The sequence below is a fragment of the Manis pentadactyla genome, chromosome 9, assembly GCF_030020395.1.
Source record: "Manis pentadactyla isolate mManPen7 chromosome 9, mManPen7.hap1, whole genome shotgun sequence".
NCBI classification, from domain to species: domain Eukaryota; kingdom Metazoa; phylum Chordata; class Mammalia; order Pholidota; family Manidae; genus Manis; species Manis pentadactyla.
The window spans coordinates 39,561,433-39,579,905 of NC_080027.1; the positions used below are offsets into that span (position 1 = coordinate 39,561,433).

Genomic DNA, 18,473 nt, shown 5'->3' on the forward strand with positions numbered 1-18,473 from the left:
CTAGCCACGAGCATGGGATGAGTTTCCATCTGTTAGTGTCCCCTTTAATTTCTCTTAAGAGTGACTTGTAGTTTTCAGAGTATAAGTCTTTCACTTCTTTGGTTAGGTTTATTCCTAGGTATTTTATTTTTTTTGATGTATTTGTGAATGGAGTTGTTTTCCTGATTTCTCTTTCTGTTGGTTCATTGTTAGTGTATAGGAAAGCCACAGATTTCTGTGTGTTGATTTTGTATCCTGCAACTTTGCTGTATTCCGATATCAGTTCTAGTAGTTTTGGGGTGGAGTCTTTAGGGTTTTTTATGTACAGTATCATGTCATCTGCAAATAGTGAGTTTAACTTCTTCTTTACCAATCTGGATTCCTTGTATTTTTTTGTTTTGTGTGACTGCCGTGGCTAGGACCTCCAGTACTATGTTAAATAGCAGTGGGGAGAGTGGGCATCCCTGTCTAGTTCCTGATCTCAGAGGAAAAGCTTTCAGCTTCTCGCTGTTCAATATAATGTTGGCTGTGGGTTTTTCATAGATGGCCTTTATTATGTTGAGGTACTTGCCCTCTATTCCTGTTTTGCTGAGAGTTTTTATCATGAATGGATGTTGAACTTTGTCAAATGCTTTTTCAGCATCTATGGAGATGATCATGTGGTTTTTGTCTTTCTTTTTGTTGATGTGGTGGATGATGTTGATGGACTTTCGAATGTTGTGCCATCCTTGCATCCCTGAGATGAATACCACTTGGTCATGGTGTACGATCCTTTTGATGTATTTTTTAATTCGGTTTGCTAATATTTTGTTGAGTATTTTTGCATCTACATTCATCAGGGATATTGGTCTGTAGTATTCTTTTTTGGTGGGGTCTTTGCCTGGTTTTGGTATTAGGGTGATGTTAGCTTCATAGAATGAGTTTGGGAGTATACCCTCCTCTTCTATTTTTTGGAAAACTTTAAGGAGAATGGGTATTATGTCTTCCCTGTATGTCTGATAAAATTATGAGGTAAATCCATCTGGCCCGGGGGTTTTGTTCTTTGGTAGTTTTATGATTACCACTTCAATTTCGTTGCTGGTAATTGGTCTGTTTAGATTTTCTCTTTCTTTCTGGGTCAGTCTTGGAAGGTTATATTTTTCTAGGAAGTTGTCCATTTCTCCTAGGTTTCCCAGCTTGTTAGCATATAGGTTTTCATAGTATTCTCTAATAATTTTTTGTATTTCTGTGGGGTCCGTCATGATTTTTCCTTTCTCATTTCTGATACTGTTGATTTGTGTTGACTCTCTTTTCCTCTTAATAAGTCTGGCTAGAGGCTTATCTATTTTGTTTATTTTCTTGAAGAACCAGATGTTGGTTTCATCGATTTTTGCTATTGTTTTATTCTTCTCAATTTTATTTATTTCTTCTCTGATCTTTATTATGTCCCTCCTTCTGCTGACCTTAGGCCTCAATTGTTCTTCTTTTTCCAATTTCGATAATTGTGACATTAGACCATTCATTTGGGATTGTTCTTCCTTTTTTAAATTTGCTTGGATTGCTATAAACTTTCCTCTTAAGACTGCTTTAGCTGTGTCCCACAGAAGTTGGGGCTTAGCGTTGTTGTCGTTTGTTTCCATATATTGTTGGATCTCCATTTTGATTTGGTTATTGATCCATTGATTATTTAAGAGCGTGTTGTTAAGCCTCCAAGTGTTTGTGAGCCTTTTTGCTTTCTTTGTACAGTTTATTTCTAGTTTTATGCCTTTGTGGTCTGAAAAGTTGGTTGGTAGGATTTCAATCTTTTGGAACTTTCTGAGGCTCTTTTTGTGGCCTAGTATGTGGTCTATTCTGGAGAATGTTCCATGTGCACTTGAGAAAAATGTGTATCCTGTTGCTTTTGGATGTAGAGTTCTGTAGATGTCTATTAGGTCCATCTGTTCTACTGTGTTGTTCAGTGCCTCTGTGTCCTTACTTATTTTCTGTCTGGTGGATCTGTCCTTTGGAGTGAGTGGTGTGTTGAAGTCTCCTAGAATGAATGCATTGCATTCTATTTCCTCCTTTAGTTCTGTTAATATTTGTTTCAGGTATGTTGGTGCTCCTGTATTGGGTGCATATATATTTATAATGGTTATATCCTCTTGTTGGACTGAGCCCTTTATCATTATGTAATGTCCTTCTTTGTCTTTTGTTACTTTCTTTATTTTGAAGTCTGTTTTGTCTGATACCAGAATTGCAACACCTGCTTTCTTCTCTTTCTGGTTGCATGAAATATCTTTTTGTATCCCTTGACTTTAAGTCTGTGCATGTCTTTGGGTTCGAGGTGAGTCTCTTGTAAGCAGCATATGGATGAATCTTGCTTTTTTATCCATTCTATTACTCTGTGTCTTTTGATTGGTGCATTCAGTCCATTTACATTTAGGGTGATTATTGAAAGGTATGAACTTATTGCCATTGCAGGCTTTAAGTTTGTGGTTACCAAAGGTTCAGGGTTAGCTTCTTTATTATCTTACTATCTAACTTAACTCACTTGTTGAGCTATTATAAACACGGTCTGATGATTCTTTATTTCTCTCCCTTCTTATTCCTCCTCCTCCCTTCTTCCTATATTGGGTGTTTTGTTCTGTGCTCTTTTTAGGAGTGCTCCCATCTAGAGCAGTCCCTGTAGGATGCCCTGAAGAGGTGGTTTGTGGGAGGCAAATTCCCTCAACTTTTGCTTGTCTGGGAATTGTTTAATCCCTCCTTCATATTTAAATGATATTCGTGCTGGATACAGTAGTCTTGGTTCGAGGCCCTTCTGTTTCATTGCATTAAGTATATCATGCCATTCTCTTCTGGCCTGTAGGGTTTCTGTTGAGAAGTCTGATGATAGCCTGATGGGTTTTCCTTTGTAGGTAACCTTTTTTTTCTCTCTGGCTGCCTTTAATACTTTGTCCTTGTCTTTGATCTTTGCCATTTTAGTTTTTATGTGTCTTGGTGTTGCCCTCCTTGGATCCCTTGTCATGGGAGTTCTGTGTACCTCTGTGGTCTGAGAGGCCATTTCTTCCCCTAGTTTGGGGAAGTTTTCGGCAATTATTTCTTTGAAGACACTTTCTATCCCTTTTTCTGTCTCTTCTCCTTCTGGAATTCCTATAATGCCTATATTATTCCTTTTTGATTGGTCACTCAGCTCTCTTCAAATTCTTTCATTCCTGGAGATCCTTTTATCTCTCTCTGCATCAGGTTCTCTGCGTTCCTGTTCTGTTTTCTAGTCCATTAATGGTCTCTTGCATCTTGTCCATTCTGTTTTGAAGTCCTTCCAGAGCTTGTTTTATTTCTGTATTCTCCTTCCTTTGTTCTTGCATATTTCTCTGCAAGTCCATCAGCATGGTTATGACTTTTGTTTTGAATTCTTTTTCAGGAAGACTGGCTAAATCTATCTCCCCAGGTTCCTTCTCAGGGGAAGATGTAGCAGATGCCGAAGCTGTCTGGGTTAGTCTTGTCTGGATCATATTTTTTTGCCTTTTCATGTTGACAGGTGCTATTGACTGTCAGCTAGGAGGGCCAAACTTTTCACTTGCTACTGGCCTTTCTTTACTGGGACAACTGCGACCCCTAGTGGGTTGTGTTGGGTAATTGCGTATAGGCTGGGTCTTTGTGTTTTGCCCGGCCAAAGTGTAGGAATTTTCGTTTCTGTGGGCGTTTTGCCTTAGGCTGTTTCTCTGTTTTCGCAGCAGCCGGACTGGTAATGGACGGGGGTGGGGGTGGGGGGCTGTTTGGCTGTTTACCTCCGTCAGGGGTCTCAGAGATGTTGCCCAGGGGGTTAGTGCGCCCGGTTTTCCCTGTAATTTCCAGCCACTGGGCTGTGACCTGTGTTGCTTCCGTTTAGCTGTTAAATCCCTGTCCCTTTAAGACTTTCAAAAAGCACTGGCTTTTCTTTGTCCCAAGGGCATCAGCTTCAGCACCCGCTCAGAGGTCTTGCTGCCCTGTTTCCCTAGTTTCCAGCCCTCCACGCATACACTGTGCCTGCGCTCTGGTGCGGGTGGCTGGGGCTGGGTGTTTAGCAGTCCTGGGCTCCCTCTCCCTCCCGCCGGGAGCTGGGGGGAGGTGTGCTCGGGTCCCGCCGGGCCGGGGGTTGTATCTTACCCCTTTCAGCAGTCTCTCAGCTCTCACACGTGTGGATGTAGTCAGGCTGTTATCCTGTGTCTTCTGGTCTCTCTTTTAGGATTAGTTGTATTTGTTGTATTTTCAAAAATATATACATTTTTGGGAGGAGATTCCCACTGTCCTACTCACGCCACCATATTGGCTCCGCCTCCATGTTTCTCCTTTTAAATTACTAAATATCCACTCCAGTTTTAAATCTCACATGCTTGGGACTCTATTGCTACAAGACAAATCTAGTCAGTATTCTGATAAATCAGGCTTCTGAACTTGAGTCTGAAGGAAAGTCAAACGGCAAGAAGAAAACATGTATCAAGTGTGTCTCTGAATAGGAAACCTGGTCCTTGGGCTGTTTTATGGGGTTGGTGGTGGTGATGGTGAGGTAGGAAAGGGAAATGATAGGGTGAAATAAATAAAGGGCCAGAGCTAGCTTGACTAGTGGGACACAGAGCAACAGGCCAGCCTGAGACTAATAATAAACAGGATATGAGAGGATCTGGCTGGAGCTAGAGCAAACCAAGATGGCATACCTGATTTGACTGGGACTTGACCTCTAACTTCATTAAAACCTCATTTACACAGTAAAAGTCACACTCATCAGCGCCATGACAGTTTATTTATAATTGTCATGACAACCCCAAAGAGCCCTAATAAGGAGAAGCACCCCCTCTTCTAAAAATCTCCCAAGAGAAATCATGACTATTCTGCCCCCAAACGCTCACTGTACTTCCAAAAGAGGGGAGGGGCTACTCTGCCTAAGGAGTACTCCACTTCACTTTACTGTATAATCTACACCTTCTACCTCTTAGTAAGTCCGCCTCACACTGTACCTGGCTTGCATTTGATTTCTATCCTATGTGTAGCCAAGAACCCTCCACTGCAGTGGAGCCCCAAGGGCTAGGACCTCGCACTCCTTCCTGTAACAATGCTGGTAGTAGAAGCTAAAGAATCTTCAGATAAGGGATTTGTGGGTGAGAAAACAGAAGACGTGTGCCTTACTTCTGGGAGGAAGCCAGGGAGAAGAAGGAATTACCAAAGCTCCCAAGTATCAGTCTGGTGCAGGAGAAGGAAGCTATCCTAGCAGGGCTTCTGGTGCCCACCAAGGTACGTGCCCCCAAGAGCACATGGGAGCAGCTAAGAGAGTGAGCAAACCTGTGAGAACTTTGTGACCAGGATGATGAAAACGCACCAGTGACCTGTGTTAATGGATGACCAGATACCACATCAGATGGGACTGCATAAAGACACCTTAGCATAAAGATGATTCCATTGCTCAGCCCCCTGTCAACATCAATTTAGATGTCAGCCTACCAAATTGAAAGCTCAAATTAAAATCAAGCTCAGTTAAATAAAATTGTACTTTCTGATCACTGAGTTTGTGGCCTGACAGCTGAACAGGCCAGAAATTAACTACCATTGTCCACAACATACTTCAAGAGGAAGAAAAAAGAAAAACAGAAGCAGTCTCCTTCTTAAAGCACTATTTGCCCAGAAAAACACCATAATAATGATACGGTTTCTACATCACAGCCAAGCTGTTGGCCAAACTTCTGAGTTTTAGGTTAAGTCTAAAAATTCAAAATAAACATCATCTTGAAGTAGTTTTTTAAAACTCTTATAATACTGCATCTTGTTGTTCCTGCCCCACCCCCATCATGTTATATATAACACAGTTTATAGCTCAAACACATTTTAGCTCATTATAAGAGCCTGAGAACTTACGGAATATCCATTCTGAACCAGACTGCCAGACACTAAATAGGTGACATGCAGTTGGGCTCCTGAATTTTCCTTTCGCTTCCTTTCAACATAATCATACAGCATCCTGTTCCAAACAAAAGGCACATGTCATTAGTAAGTTTTTACCTCATTAACTCATAATTTGTGACTTAAAAGTTAGATATGTTAAATCTGACAGTCCATCAAATTTTCCACAGAATATTTTTGCTCAGTCCCATGGACAGAGAGTTAAAAAAAGATGATTTTAGATGAGATACAGGGGTTGGGGTCAACCTGGACTGAGCTGACATGGTGGCTTAGCAACTGAAATAAAAGAAATCTAATAATAAACCAAGAGGGACTGAATCTGCATTAAAACAGTGGCAATGACATATATTGGAAATAACAATGAATCAAGAATAAGTTCAGCCACTTTCTAGCTATGTGATCCTGGATAAGTTAATTAATTTTTCCAGGACTCTTAGTATCCTGAGGTATAAAATGGTAGGGCAGTAACAGATCAGTGATTCTCTTAACCTGGGATTCATGCAGCCATCTATAACCATGCATCCCCCAAATTACAACCAAAATGTGTGTGTGTTTTGGCAGAAGACAGTCCAAGGTTTTCAACAAATTCTCAAAGGATTACTCCGAAACATGAAGAACCACTAGTAGACAATCACAAATATTCACCTCTGAAACTCTAATTGTATATTTACTCATATTCAGCACTGTTTTCAACTGCAGAATATAACAGCTTACTCACACTGTCCAGTATTTAGAATATTCCTTAACCTGAAATTGTCAAACACTCAACGTAGAAGTAATGCTGATTCTAGTAATACCCCCAAATTCATGTTTATCCTAATGATCCAGCATGTATCAGAAGTTGGCTCCCCTCTTAGTTTAAAAAAAAAAGCAAGGGGTACATAACATTTGTGTCTTTTATTTCAAGAAACATTTACTAGGCCTCTATAACATGTCATACTCCTTCCAAAGACAGCTAAAAACTCAAAATTCCAAGGGAAACTCAGCCTACACTGTTGATCACTCTTTTCTTGAAGCATCTGCTCTCTTAGCAGCCATGATCCCATGCCCCACTGAGTCTCCTACTCCTCTGACTGCCTCTGCTCCATTTCCTGCACAGAACTACCTCCGCCTTTCCCACACTGCTGGGGTTCTGTCTTCAGCTACCTTTCATTCTATAAAGTACAGTGACCAACCATCTGGTTTGCCCGTGTCTGAGGGATTTCCTGAGACACAGACTTTTAGTGCTAAAACCAAGGCATACATTACTATATATTCTCTTTGGTCTATTTCACTCATCCCATGACTTCACTTATTCCTCCTGATAACAACTTCATCTGCTCCAACTATCCAAGCCAGGTATCTGGGAGTCATTATCCTTTACTTCTCCCTATCCAGTGAGTTGCCAAATCTCATCAGTTCTTCCTCCCAAGTAATTCTTGACTCCATGCCCTTCAAATCTCTTAACTGGACTATTTCAATTAAAAATGTCAATTCATTTATCTACAAAGCTGCCATGGTCAAGTTTAAAAAATGCAAATCAAGTAAACAAAACTTTACTGAGTAGTTACTTTATATTCTATACCAGTGAACAAAGCAAAGTTCCTACCCTTTTAAAGCATACATTGTAGAAAAGAGAGACAAAACATCCAAGTATATATGTCAGATGGTAGTAAATCTATGAGAAAAAAATCAAATGTAAGGAGAACAGAAAGTGCCAGAGAAGTTTTGCTATTTTTATATGAGGTGATTAGGGAAGGCCTCATAAGCAGCACCCTGCAGGAAATGAGGGAGCCAGCAGTGTGCTTATCTTGGGGAAGAATGTTCCAGGCAGAGAGAACACTAACACAAAAGTTCTGAGGCAAGAATAAGTAAGCAATGTCCAAGGAACAGAAAACAGGCAAGTGTGGAAGAAGAAGAGTAGAAAGGGAGAGAGAGTCAGACATGCAAGGCTTGTATGGCCCTATGTAAGACTTCAAGCAAGGAGTTATTAGAAGGTTTAGAGTAGAAATAATATAATCTCACCTTTTAGAAGCACTCCTGACAGTATATTGTGGAGAATATACTGTCAAGAGGCAAGGGAGGAAACGGAGACCAGTTAAGAGGCTACTGCAGTGATCCAGGCTAGAGATGATGGTGGCTAAGACTAGGGCATTAGCAACAGAGGTAGTAATTAGTGGATGAATGCTTGGTATATTTAAAGGCAGAAACAACAGGATTTACTTACGATTGTGGAGTATGAGAGAAAGAGGAGTCAAGGATGACTGGACTAAGCAACTGAAAGAATGAAGCTGTATTTCACTGATATGGGAAAAGCAAGAGAATTTTTTTTCACAGAATTTTACAACCTAAAATTATATTACTTAAATAAATGATATGATGGACGTTGTCTGTCAGGTTTGCTGTTTTACAACAGAGCCTATGAATAAGCACTGGAAAAATAACTTCTTTAATGAATCCAAGCAAATCAGTAACCACCTCACCCAGTCACTGACCTCAGTACCAACAGTGATATTTTAAACGCTTCCCCTATAGGTTAAATTTAAAAAGGTGGGGACACTCACCAGATATAAATGCACACATATAAGGCCAATTAATATACCATAAAGGAGCCATGGATATATAATGAGGAAATGATAGCCTCTTCAACAACTGGTGTTGGCAAAACTGGACAGCTACACACAAGGGAATAAAACTAGATTACTGTCTAACGCCATACACAAAAGTAAACTCAGTATGGATCAAAGACCTGAATGTAAGTCATGAAACCATGAAACTCTTAGAAGAAAACATAGACAAAAATCTCTTGAATATAAACACGATCAACTTTTTCCTGAACACATCTCCTCAGGCAAGGGAAACAAAAGCAAAAATGAACAAATGGGACTATATCAAACTAAGAAGCTTCTGTACAGCAAAAGACACCATCGGTAGAACAAAAAGGCACCCTGCAGTATGGGAGAATATATTTGTAAACAACATATCCGACAAGGGGTTAACATCCAAAATACATAAAGAACTCACGTGCTTCAACACCCAAAAAACAAATAACCCGAATAAAAAATGGGCAGAGCATCTGAACAGACACTTCTCCAAGAAGAGATTCCATGGCCAACAGGCAAATGAAAAGATGCTCCACATCACTAATCATCAGAGAAATGCAAATTAAAACCACAATGAGATATTACCTCACACCAGTTAGGATGGCCAATATCCAAAAGACAAGGAACAACAAATGCTGGTGAGGATGCGGAGAAAGGGGAACCCTCCTACACTGTTGGTGGGAATGCAAACTACTTCAACCACTGTGGAAAGCAATATGGAGGTTTCTCAAAAAACTAAAACTAGAAATACCATTTGACCCAGGAATTCCACTCCTAGGAATCTACCCAAAGAAAACAAGATCACAGATTCAAAAAGACATATGTACCCCTATGTTTATTGCAGCACTACTTACAATAGCAAAGATATGGAATAAATCCAAGTGTCCATCAGTAGATGAATGGGTAAAGAAGAGGTGGCACATATACACAATGGAATATTATTCAGCCATAAGAAGAAACAAATGGTACCATTTGCAACAACATGGATTGAGCTGGAGGGGTATTATGCTCAGTGAAATAAGCCAGGTAGAGAAAGACAAGTACCAAATGATTTCCCTCATTTGTGGAGTATAACAAAGCAAAACTGAAGAAACAAAATAGCAACAGACTCCCAGATTCCAAGAAGGCACTACTGGTTACCAAAGGGGAGGGGTGGGGGAGGGTGCATGGGTAGGGAGGGAGAAGGGGATTAAAGGGCATTATGATTGGCACACATGGTGTGTGTGGGGGGTCACAGGGAAGGCAGTATAGCACAAGAGAAGACAAGTAGTGACTCTGTGGCATCTTACTATGCTGATGGACAGTGACTGCAATGGGGTGTGGCGGGTACTTGATAATATGGGTGAATGTAGTAACCACAATGCTGCTTATGGGAAACCTTCATAAGATTGCATATCAATGACACCTTAATAAAAAAAAACTTGGACTGAGGCAGTCCATACAAAATCCCTGTGCAAACTTTATAACCACAGCACTAACAACAACATTAATAAGCCTCCCAAAGTATTCACATATTTTAAAGGTTGGTCGAATTTCACATAGATAGATAATATAGCAAATATAAGTTATATGATAAAAGAAAAAAAAAAAGTTGGGACATTCAAAGTCTCAGTTTCCTCATCTGTTAAAAGAGGTTAATGATCCGTTACACTGGATTGTTATAAAGATTATATGAGATAAATGCTGTGAAAATATCTACCATAGTGCTTAGTACTAACTCAACAAATATTTATTGGCACCTATCATGAGCCTGGCACTAAAGATACAATGGTTACAGCATTTTGTATTTTCCAAAGAAGGCTACATCTCTAATCCAATATGCTCTTCTACATCCTCTCATACTCTCCCCTTCAATCTAGGAGGGCTAGTGATTCATTTTAACCAAAAGAATGAAACAGACATGACACTGCTTGACTCCTGAGGCTAGTGAGAAAAGGCAATAAGCTTTTGCCTTGTGCTGACGTCCTGAACTTCTCGTGTAAAAAGTTTGACTATGTAAAGACACCATGCTCTGAAGAAGCCCAAGCACACGGGAAGATCACATGCAAAGTCTGGTCAACAACCCCAGCTGAAGTCCCCGCTGATGGCCAGCATCAACTTCCACACATATGCTTACAGATACCTACAGATGATCAATCTCCAGCTGTTGAGGCTTCCAGCTGAGACATCAGCCATCATGGAACAGAAATAAATCATTCTCACTGTGCCCTGCTCAAATTCCAAACCAAAAGAATCTATTAGCATAATAATATGGTTGTTTCAAGCTGCTAAATTTTGGGGTAATTTGTTACACAGTGATGAACTTGATGAAAGTGTTCCCTGCCTTCACGGAGCTTATATTCAAGAGCAGGGGAAGTTATCCAATAAGCAAGAATGTGTCTGATAGTAATAAGAATTATAAAATGCTGGAACTGAATACTTGAATGCAACAACTGAAGTTGTACCCTTTCCTTACACCATATACAAAATGATATTCCTAGGAGATATAGTGGCTATTTACACATTTAAGTGCTCCATTTAAAATTAGCTTGAAACAACACCTAATTTGAAAACCATAGTGTATTCTTACTGTGAGGACTGAAACATGTTTAACATATTAACAAGCATATGATACATAGAAACCTTAAATATAGTAGTAATTACTGATAATATTATTGATAGCTAAAAGTACAAAACTCTCAGAAGAAAACAACAAATCTTCATGACCTTGGGTTAGGTAAAGCCTTCTTAGCTTTCATGTAAAAAGCACAACAATAGATAGCTAACATTGTAAATGGAAACTCATCCCATGCTCTTGGCTAGGAAGAATTAATATTGTCAAAATGGCCATCCTGCCCAAAGCAATCTACAGATTCAATGCAATCCCTATCAAATTACCAACAGCATTCTTCAATGAACTGGAACAAATAGTTCAAAAATTCATATGGAAACACCAAAGACCCCAAATAGCCAAAGCAATCTTGAGAAGGAAGAATAAAGTGGGAGGGATCTTGCTCCCCAACTTCAAGCTCTACTACAAAGCCACAGTAATCAAGACAATTTGGTACTGGCACAAGACAGCTAACACTGGGCTTCATCAACAATTAAAAACATTTTTTGTTTCAAAGAGCACTACCAAGAAAGTGGAAAGACAACACAAAAGGGAGAATATTTTTGCAAACCATATGTCTGATCAGGGTCTTATATCCAGAATAGATAAAGAACTCATACCACTCAACAATAAAAAGACAAATACCCAAGGAAAAAAAACGGGTAAATGATCTTAATATATAAATATTTCTCCAAGATGTATAAAGGGTTAATAAGCACATGAAAACCCTAATGATAGCACTTCACACCCCCTAGAATGGCTCAAATAAAAAAGATAACAAGAATAGTTGACAAGAATGTGGAAAAACTGGAACCTTCGTACCTTGCTGGTGTGGGATTTAAAATAGTGTAGCCACATTGAAGAACAGCTCGTCAGTTCCTCAAAATATCCAAGGCAACTGAAAACACATGTCCACCCAAAAACTTGTACATGAATATTCATAGTAGCCTTATTCATAATACTCAAAATGTAGAAACAGCCTAAATGTCCATCAGCTGATGAATGGATTAAAAAAATGTGGCTTTTCTTATATATTACAGGTTGAATTATATCCCTCCAAAAAGTTATGTTGAAGCCCTAACCACCAGTACCTCAGAGTGTGACCTTACTTAGACACAGGCCCACTGCAGCTGTCATTAGTTAAAATTAGGTCATACTGGAGTAGGGTGGGCTCCTAATCCAATATGACTGACATCCTTATAAGATGGCTATGTTAAGATAGAGACACTAAGAGAATGCATGTGACAAAAAGGCAGACCAGAGTAATACAGCTACAAGCCAAGGAACACCAAACACTGCCAACAAACCACCTAGAATCTACGAAGGAGCAAGAAAGAACTCTTCTCCACAGGTTTCAGAGGGAGAATGGCCCTGTTGACATCTAATTTCAGATTCTAGCTTCCAGAACTGTGAGACCATAAATTTCTGCTGTTTTAAGCCACCCAGTTTGTAGTATTCTATTATGACAGCTCTAGGAAACTAATACACCATATGATAGGGTATTAATCGGTCAAAAAAAGGAATGAAGTACTGATAAATACTACAACATGGACAAACCTTGAAAACATTATGCTAAATAAAAGAAACCAGACACACAAGATTACCTATCCTATGAAACATCTAGGATAGGCAAATCTATAAACAAAGAGTACTTTAGTGGTTGCCTAATCCTGGGGCTGGGGGTGGGGGACAGGACAGGGGTAAAATGGTGAGTGACTAATGGATACAGGGATTCTTTTTAGGGTGATAAAAAATGTTCTAAAATTAATTGTAGTGATGGCTGCACAACTCTGAATATACTGAAAATCAATGACTTGTACATTTCCAATGGGTGAATTGTATGGTATATGATTTATATCTCATAAAGCTATTTTTTTAAAAAGAATTATGAAAGAAATTTACAGGATCATATGATAGAGAGTTAGGGAGGGGTGGGGCGACCTGAAATAGAGCATTAGAGAAGCGATGCTACAAGAACACATGAAATTTGAGCTGAAACCTGAAGGATTAGGACAGCTGGCAGAAGAGCATTCCAGGCAGAGGTAAAGATGCAAAGGTCCAAGGGTGAGAATGGGCTTGGTGCACTGGACGCACAGACAGGCAAACACAGGGAGCATATAAGCGAGGAAGAGAGTGGTATGGGATGAAGTTGGAAGACAAGGGGCTAGACAGTGTGTCATATAAAAATTATAGGTAATATACCACTTCAGCATTTTATTAAAAATAATAATAATAAAGAGAGAAATGTGGTATCCACATATAAATCAAGTATAAAAATCAAATGAGTATTCATATTTGAACTGACTGTTTATAGTTCATAATGCATGAACAAAACTGAAAGTTTCTGTGATGACTGCCCTTATACTGTTCACCATGTAACTTATTCACTATGTAAGAATTTGTTCTCCATGTAAGAACTTGTTCGTTATGCTTCAGAAGATTGGAGACTGAGAAAACTAGGCTTGGGGTAGATTAATGATTGTGCATTGAGCATTGACTCCCCTATACAGAATTTTATTGTTGTTAACAACCATTTGATCAATAAATATGAGAGATGCCCTCACCAAAAAAAAAAAAAAAAAAAAAAAAAAAGTACACACTTCCAATTGTAAAATAAATAAGTAACCAGGATACAAGGAATATAGTCAAAATATTGTAACAACTTGGTATGGTGATATCTGGTACCTAGAATTATCATGTATATAAATGTTGAATCGCTGTGTTGTACACCTGAAACTAATGTAATACTGTGTGTCAACTACCCTTCAATAAAAAATAATTATCTACAAAAAAAAAAAAATTATAGGTAATAAAGGGAGCTACAGTAAAATTGCGGGCAACTTCACTTCATCTGCCATCCTCAATACATACTTTTAAGCCCCAACAGCCTTTAGTAGTAGTTACTTCATTTCCTAGTTGAACATCATTCAGCACAATAAATAATTACCCTTATAGGTGTCCATTCCCAAAGTCACCTGAACCTTTTGTGTTTGGGCTAGGACTTGTCTTAGCAACAGTAATCTCAGATAGCCAAAATTAGTCCAAAGCCATCCCTGGGCCAAGAGTTTCAGGTCTTGAAGGCATAAACATCACAGTCAAAATAAGACTCCTAGACCTGTCAAACAGTAACCCAAATGAAACCAAATCAACCCATTCCAGAGATTGGGGATAGTTTCTAAGACTCATGGAATGTTCCCATGACCAAAGGAATGGAGGAAAAACAGACCACTTTTAGGAATAAAAGAAACTAAATGAATATTTAACTCAATATATGTGCCCTCAGCCTGTTCACCAATTCCTCCCCTTGGGATATAGAAAACATCTGTACACCTGAAGGTCAAGAAATTCTGGAGTTGATTCATATGCTTGCCTTTTCCCTTTGGGCCTCAAGTTACACTAGCGGTTTCAGCAAGGGAAGGTGACACGGCAAAATTCAAAAAGGGCAATGCTCTGTGCCATCCTAAGCAATCTCTGTCTTAGTTTCACTCAAATAGTTCTCCCATCTTATACTGTAACACAGCTTGTGTCAAACACCTGTTGACCTCATTACAGAAGTTATTTCAGTAACACCTAGAAATGGGGCTAAGTAGCATGTGTGAAAATGTAATGAAGATATAACAGACGAATGGGGTATATGGTGGGGACTTGATAATGGGGGGAATCTAGTAACCATAATGTTGCTCATGTAATTGTACATTAATGGTAACAAAACTCTAAAAAAATAAAAAAGATTTAACAGATGTGTAAATCTTAGATGTAAACAGAATTGGCTAGAGCCCATTTAATAAGTTTGAAACAACATATCATGTTAATCACAGGGCAAGGCTACAAATAAATTCAGCAAATGTATCACCACACACTTGTGTACAAGTCCATCTACCTCCTAAATAATAGACAGAAGTAGTACAATATAGTAAAAATAATATTCTTTCCCATTTTTTTCAGGGGTAAAAAAAGTTCTAACCTAGCAAAACCCAAAACTCCAATCTGATTAAAATTAGTAGTAAACTGGACTTACTGTTTGGCCTGGTTAACATGAACCCCTAGTGTAAAGCTCAGCCATTTGTACGTCACCTGCAAGAAGAAGGAACTTTTTAAACGTTTTATTAGATGATTCCAGAATGAAGGCGTGTTCCAGGGTCCCTAAAGATTTCTACTTTTAAATGATTACATCCTATAAATTACAATAGTTGCCAGCCCACTTTTGCCAAGAACCATCCACCTGGACAGGTAGGACTGAAATACTTATCTTCAAATACTAACAGGTTTGTTTGATAGACCAATTTATGCAGAGTCTAAAAAGAAAGGCTGAATGAACATTGAAAAAGCTCTCGTTTTCCTCACAGTCCATGTTTTACTAAAGCCCTTTTTTCACATTCTGCCACCACTGAAAACTCTTAAAATTCACAAGAAGCTAGATTGCTTTGAAGCGTATGACTCAGAAATTTCTAAGGAAAGTTGCAGCCATAGCAACAAACATTAAAGGGCACAGGTGATGCAGGGACTGGCGTGAACACTATCAGAGGTTAGACTGGGAACTACTGGCATCAAGCCTTGGCCATCCTTCCATCCTTCTTTGAACTGTCCTGTCATTTGTCACTTCCTTGTTTGTCACTCTCCTCTCAAAGCCTTCCAATTCTAAATGCTGAGTTTCCACTAATTAGAAGACTTACATAGGTTAGGCAAACCCAGCACGATGAGGAAGAAATCATTAGCAAAAGAGACAGACCTAGGTTGAAAAAAATGCCTATCGCTAATTAACCACAAACTAAAGTTATTTGGCTCCTCTGCTTCAACTTCCTTTTGCAGGGATACTTCAACAACCTCTGGGTCGGTCGCTGTAAACATTAAATGCAATAATGTGTATCCCAAGCTCACAATCATATAATCATCACGATTTATATGCAAAGTCCATTCACATCCACGGTCTCATCTGATTTTTTACGGAAACCCTGTGGGGCAAGTGGAGCCTGTATGAATACTAAATTTCCAGGAAGATGAAATCGACTGTCGGAAGGTTCAACAACTTGTCACTTAACCCGGTTAAGACACAATTTCCTCAACTGTAAAGCCGGGTCTTTAATCACTAACCACCTCATCAGACAGGTGTAGAGATGCCTCGGAAGCTTATCAACCAATGTCCCTCCCTTCACGCCTGACTTCCGTGGCCTCTGGTCCGTGCAGTGCCCAGCACGCCCACCCAAGCGATGCAGACTGTCTCGCGCGTCAGAGGAAACCCCCCGGCGAGTCCTCGCTCGCCTGGGGTAAGAGGCGTGGGGACCAGTCTTCTCTGGGCCTGTTCCCACAGACCGCAAGCAGAGTTAAAGCCCCCGCCTCCCTCGCCGCCCTGGCTGGGCCCAGGACCCTTGCCGCACAGCCACAGTCCCCACTCCTGGCTCCTCACGATCTTGTTCTGGTCCGTGACGAACTCGTCTATGTTTTCCAAATAAAGCTGGTCAGCCATGGTGCTGCGGCGCTGGGCTCCGCCGCCTTTGAGCTGCTCCAGCCGCCACAACCGCAGCTCCCGCCGGCGGGAAACGTCTTTCCTCCCTCCCAGGTCTCAGGTCGTTTCCCACGGCAACAAAGGCGACGCACTACGGCGGCCGTCGGGGGGCCAAACTAGTCTCGAAGGCAGAGCAGGCTGAAGTAAGGCGGAGCTACTAAGAATAGACGGAAGTGAGGGACTAGGAGCAGGGGCGTGGTCTGAAAGGGCGGCTTGCGGAGCTCAGGTTTCAAGGGTCATGTCTGCTCCGAGTAAAACACCTCACCCTTAGGATCCACAGTGAATTGGTAGAATAATCCTTGCCCTCTCATACCTTTATTCAACAAATATTTATCAAGATTCTATTCCAGGCACTTCTTCGGTACTAGGGACACAGCAGTGAATAAAGATGGAAATAAACCAGTAATTTTAGTAGAGTGATCCCATCTGGAATTAAGTACTGCGTATTATAATCTCTCAAAGTTGAGAAATTAGGGACGGTTTTCCAGAGGGAATGGGAGAAGGGGATAATGGCAAGAGCATTTGCAGGACAGGAAAATAATGCATTATAGCTAGGATGTTGGGAGAAGCAGCCAGGGAGGAAAGGGGATATTTGGAAGAAACCAAACCATGTTGTGCCAAGAAGACAGTGTTAAGAGACACATGAACTTCATTCTCAAGGAAGAGTTTTCAGGTTGGGGAATTTCAACTAAAATTTCTCCTAACAGTTAAAGAACCCTAAATAACTAACGTCAGCATAAACCAGCGTAGTTTAGTATGGTGGCATACCTGAACCTTAAAAAGACACTGTCAGTTATTTTCCCAGCAAAACGGGTTTATTCTGCAATAGAGAATTGCAAATTCAGGACAAGCAAACTACAACAAAACTACAAGTACGTCCGGGCAACGAAGAAGAGGAGTGCTCTGTTATAGAAGAAAGGGGGAGAATTGGGGGAATGTTCTAAACAAAAAGTCCATTGGAGAAAACTGGGAGTCCCATGTGTCATGTCTCCTCATTGGCTAAGTTGTAACAGTCTCTCATTGGCTGGGGTGTTGCTGAGTTGTTGCTGGAGAGGAAGAAACTCCTCCCTTTTTCTAGTGGTTGGTTAAGTAGCCAAAATAATAATAAGTTGTAAGATGTGTCCCTCTTCCTTGCTGTGGGGGCTACAGAGTGGTGGGCATGAAGCCTCTCCCTGCAGGGCTCCTGATGCCATTATCAGTGAAGCATCTAAATTTTCACAAGCTCTGGAATTAGAGCCTGAATTTGAATTGTCATTTTGTTATTTGCTATGTGAATTCTTAACTTACTTTTCCTTGCAAGCCTATTTCCCCATCTGTAATATGGAAGTAATAATAGTACCCACTGCAAAGTTTTGTTGCAACATGCGTTCACTGAAGACATAGCAAAAGTTTACTAAGGGCCAGGCACTGTTCTGGGTCCCGGGTCGCTGGGATACAACTATGACCAATTACGCAGGGAGCCTGTTCACAGGCAGCCTACCTTCTTGTGAGGATATTTAAGTGAGGAATATTAGCGTCTTAAAATAGGATAATGGTAGTGGAAATTGGGAAAACTGATTGACTTGAGTTTTCTTTTTAGAGTCAGCAATACCTGCTGATGAATTAGATTTGTGGAGTGTAGGAAAGACAGGAATCAAGGAAAATACCTACATTCGGAACCTAAATCTTTAAGTAAATGGCAATGCCTTTGACTGCTGAGATGTTAAAGAGAAAGAGCACATGAGAAAAATGAAAGAATTCTATTTGGCTAAAGTTATAAACAACATAATACACATAAAACCGTCACACCATGCCTGCACTCGATAAAATCAGTACAGTTGGCTATTACATTACTATCCACCAGGCACACTACCAGGAGCTTCGAGAGCAAGATTTCAGTTAATCCTCATAGCGACCCTGCATATGGATTGCGTTTGTCTGTATTTTATAG

General features: G+C 40.1%; 1 protein-coding gene across 3 annotated transcripts in view; it reads right to left on the reverse strand.

Annotated features, from left to right (window-relative positions):
- Positions 1 to 16,667, reverse strand: part of POLD3 (DNA polymerase delta 3, accessory subunit) — a 115,289-nt gene extending 98,622 nt beyond the window's left edge. For 2 of the 3 annotated variants that reach the window (XR_008999209.1, XR_008999208.1), the window contains exons 1-3: positions 16,445 to 16,667; positions 15,059 to 15,114; positions 5,824 to 5,926 (exon numbers count right to left, since the gene is read on the reverse strand). Coding sequence is in view for 1 of the 3 variants with exons in the window: in XM_057507220.1 (XP_057363203.1) it covers positions 5,824 to 5,926; positions 15,059 to 15,114; positions 16,445 to 16,504 (219 nt within the window). In the remaining 2 variants the exon portion in view is untranslated. The remainder of the gene's footprint in view (positions 1 to 5,823; positions 5,927 to 15,058; positions 15,115 to 16,444) is intronic. The other variant, XM_057507220.1, reaches the window with a different exon arrangement.
- Between the last annotated feature and the right edge of the window lie 1,806 nt (positions 16,668 to 18,473).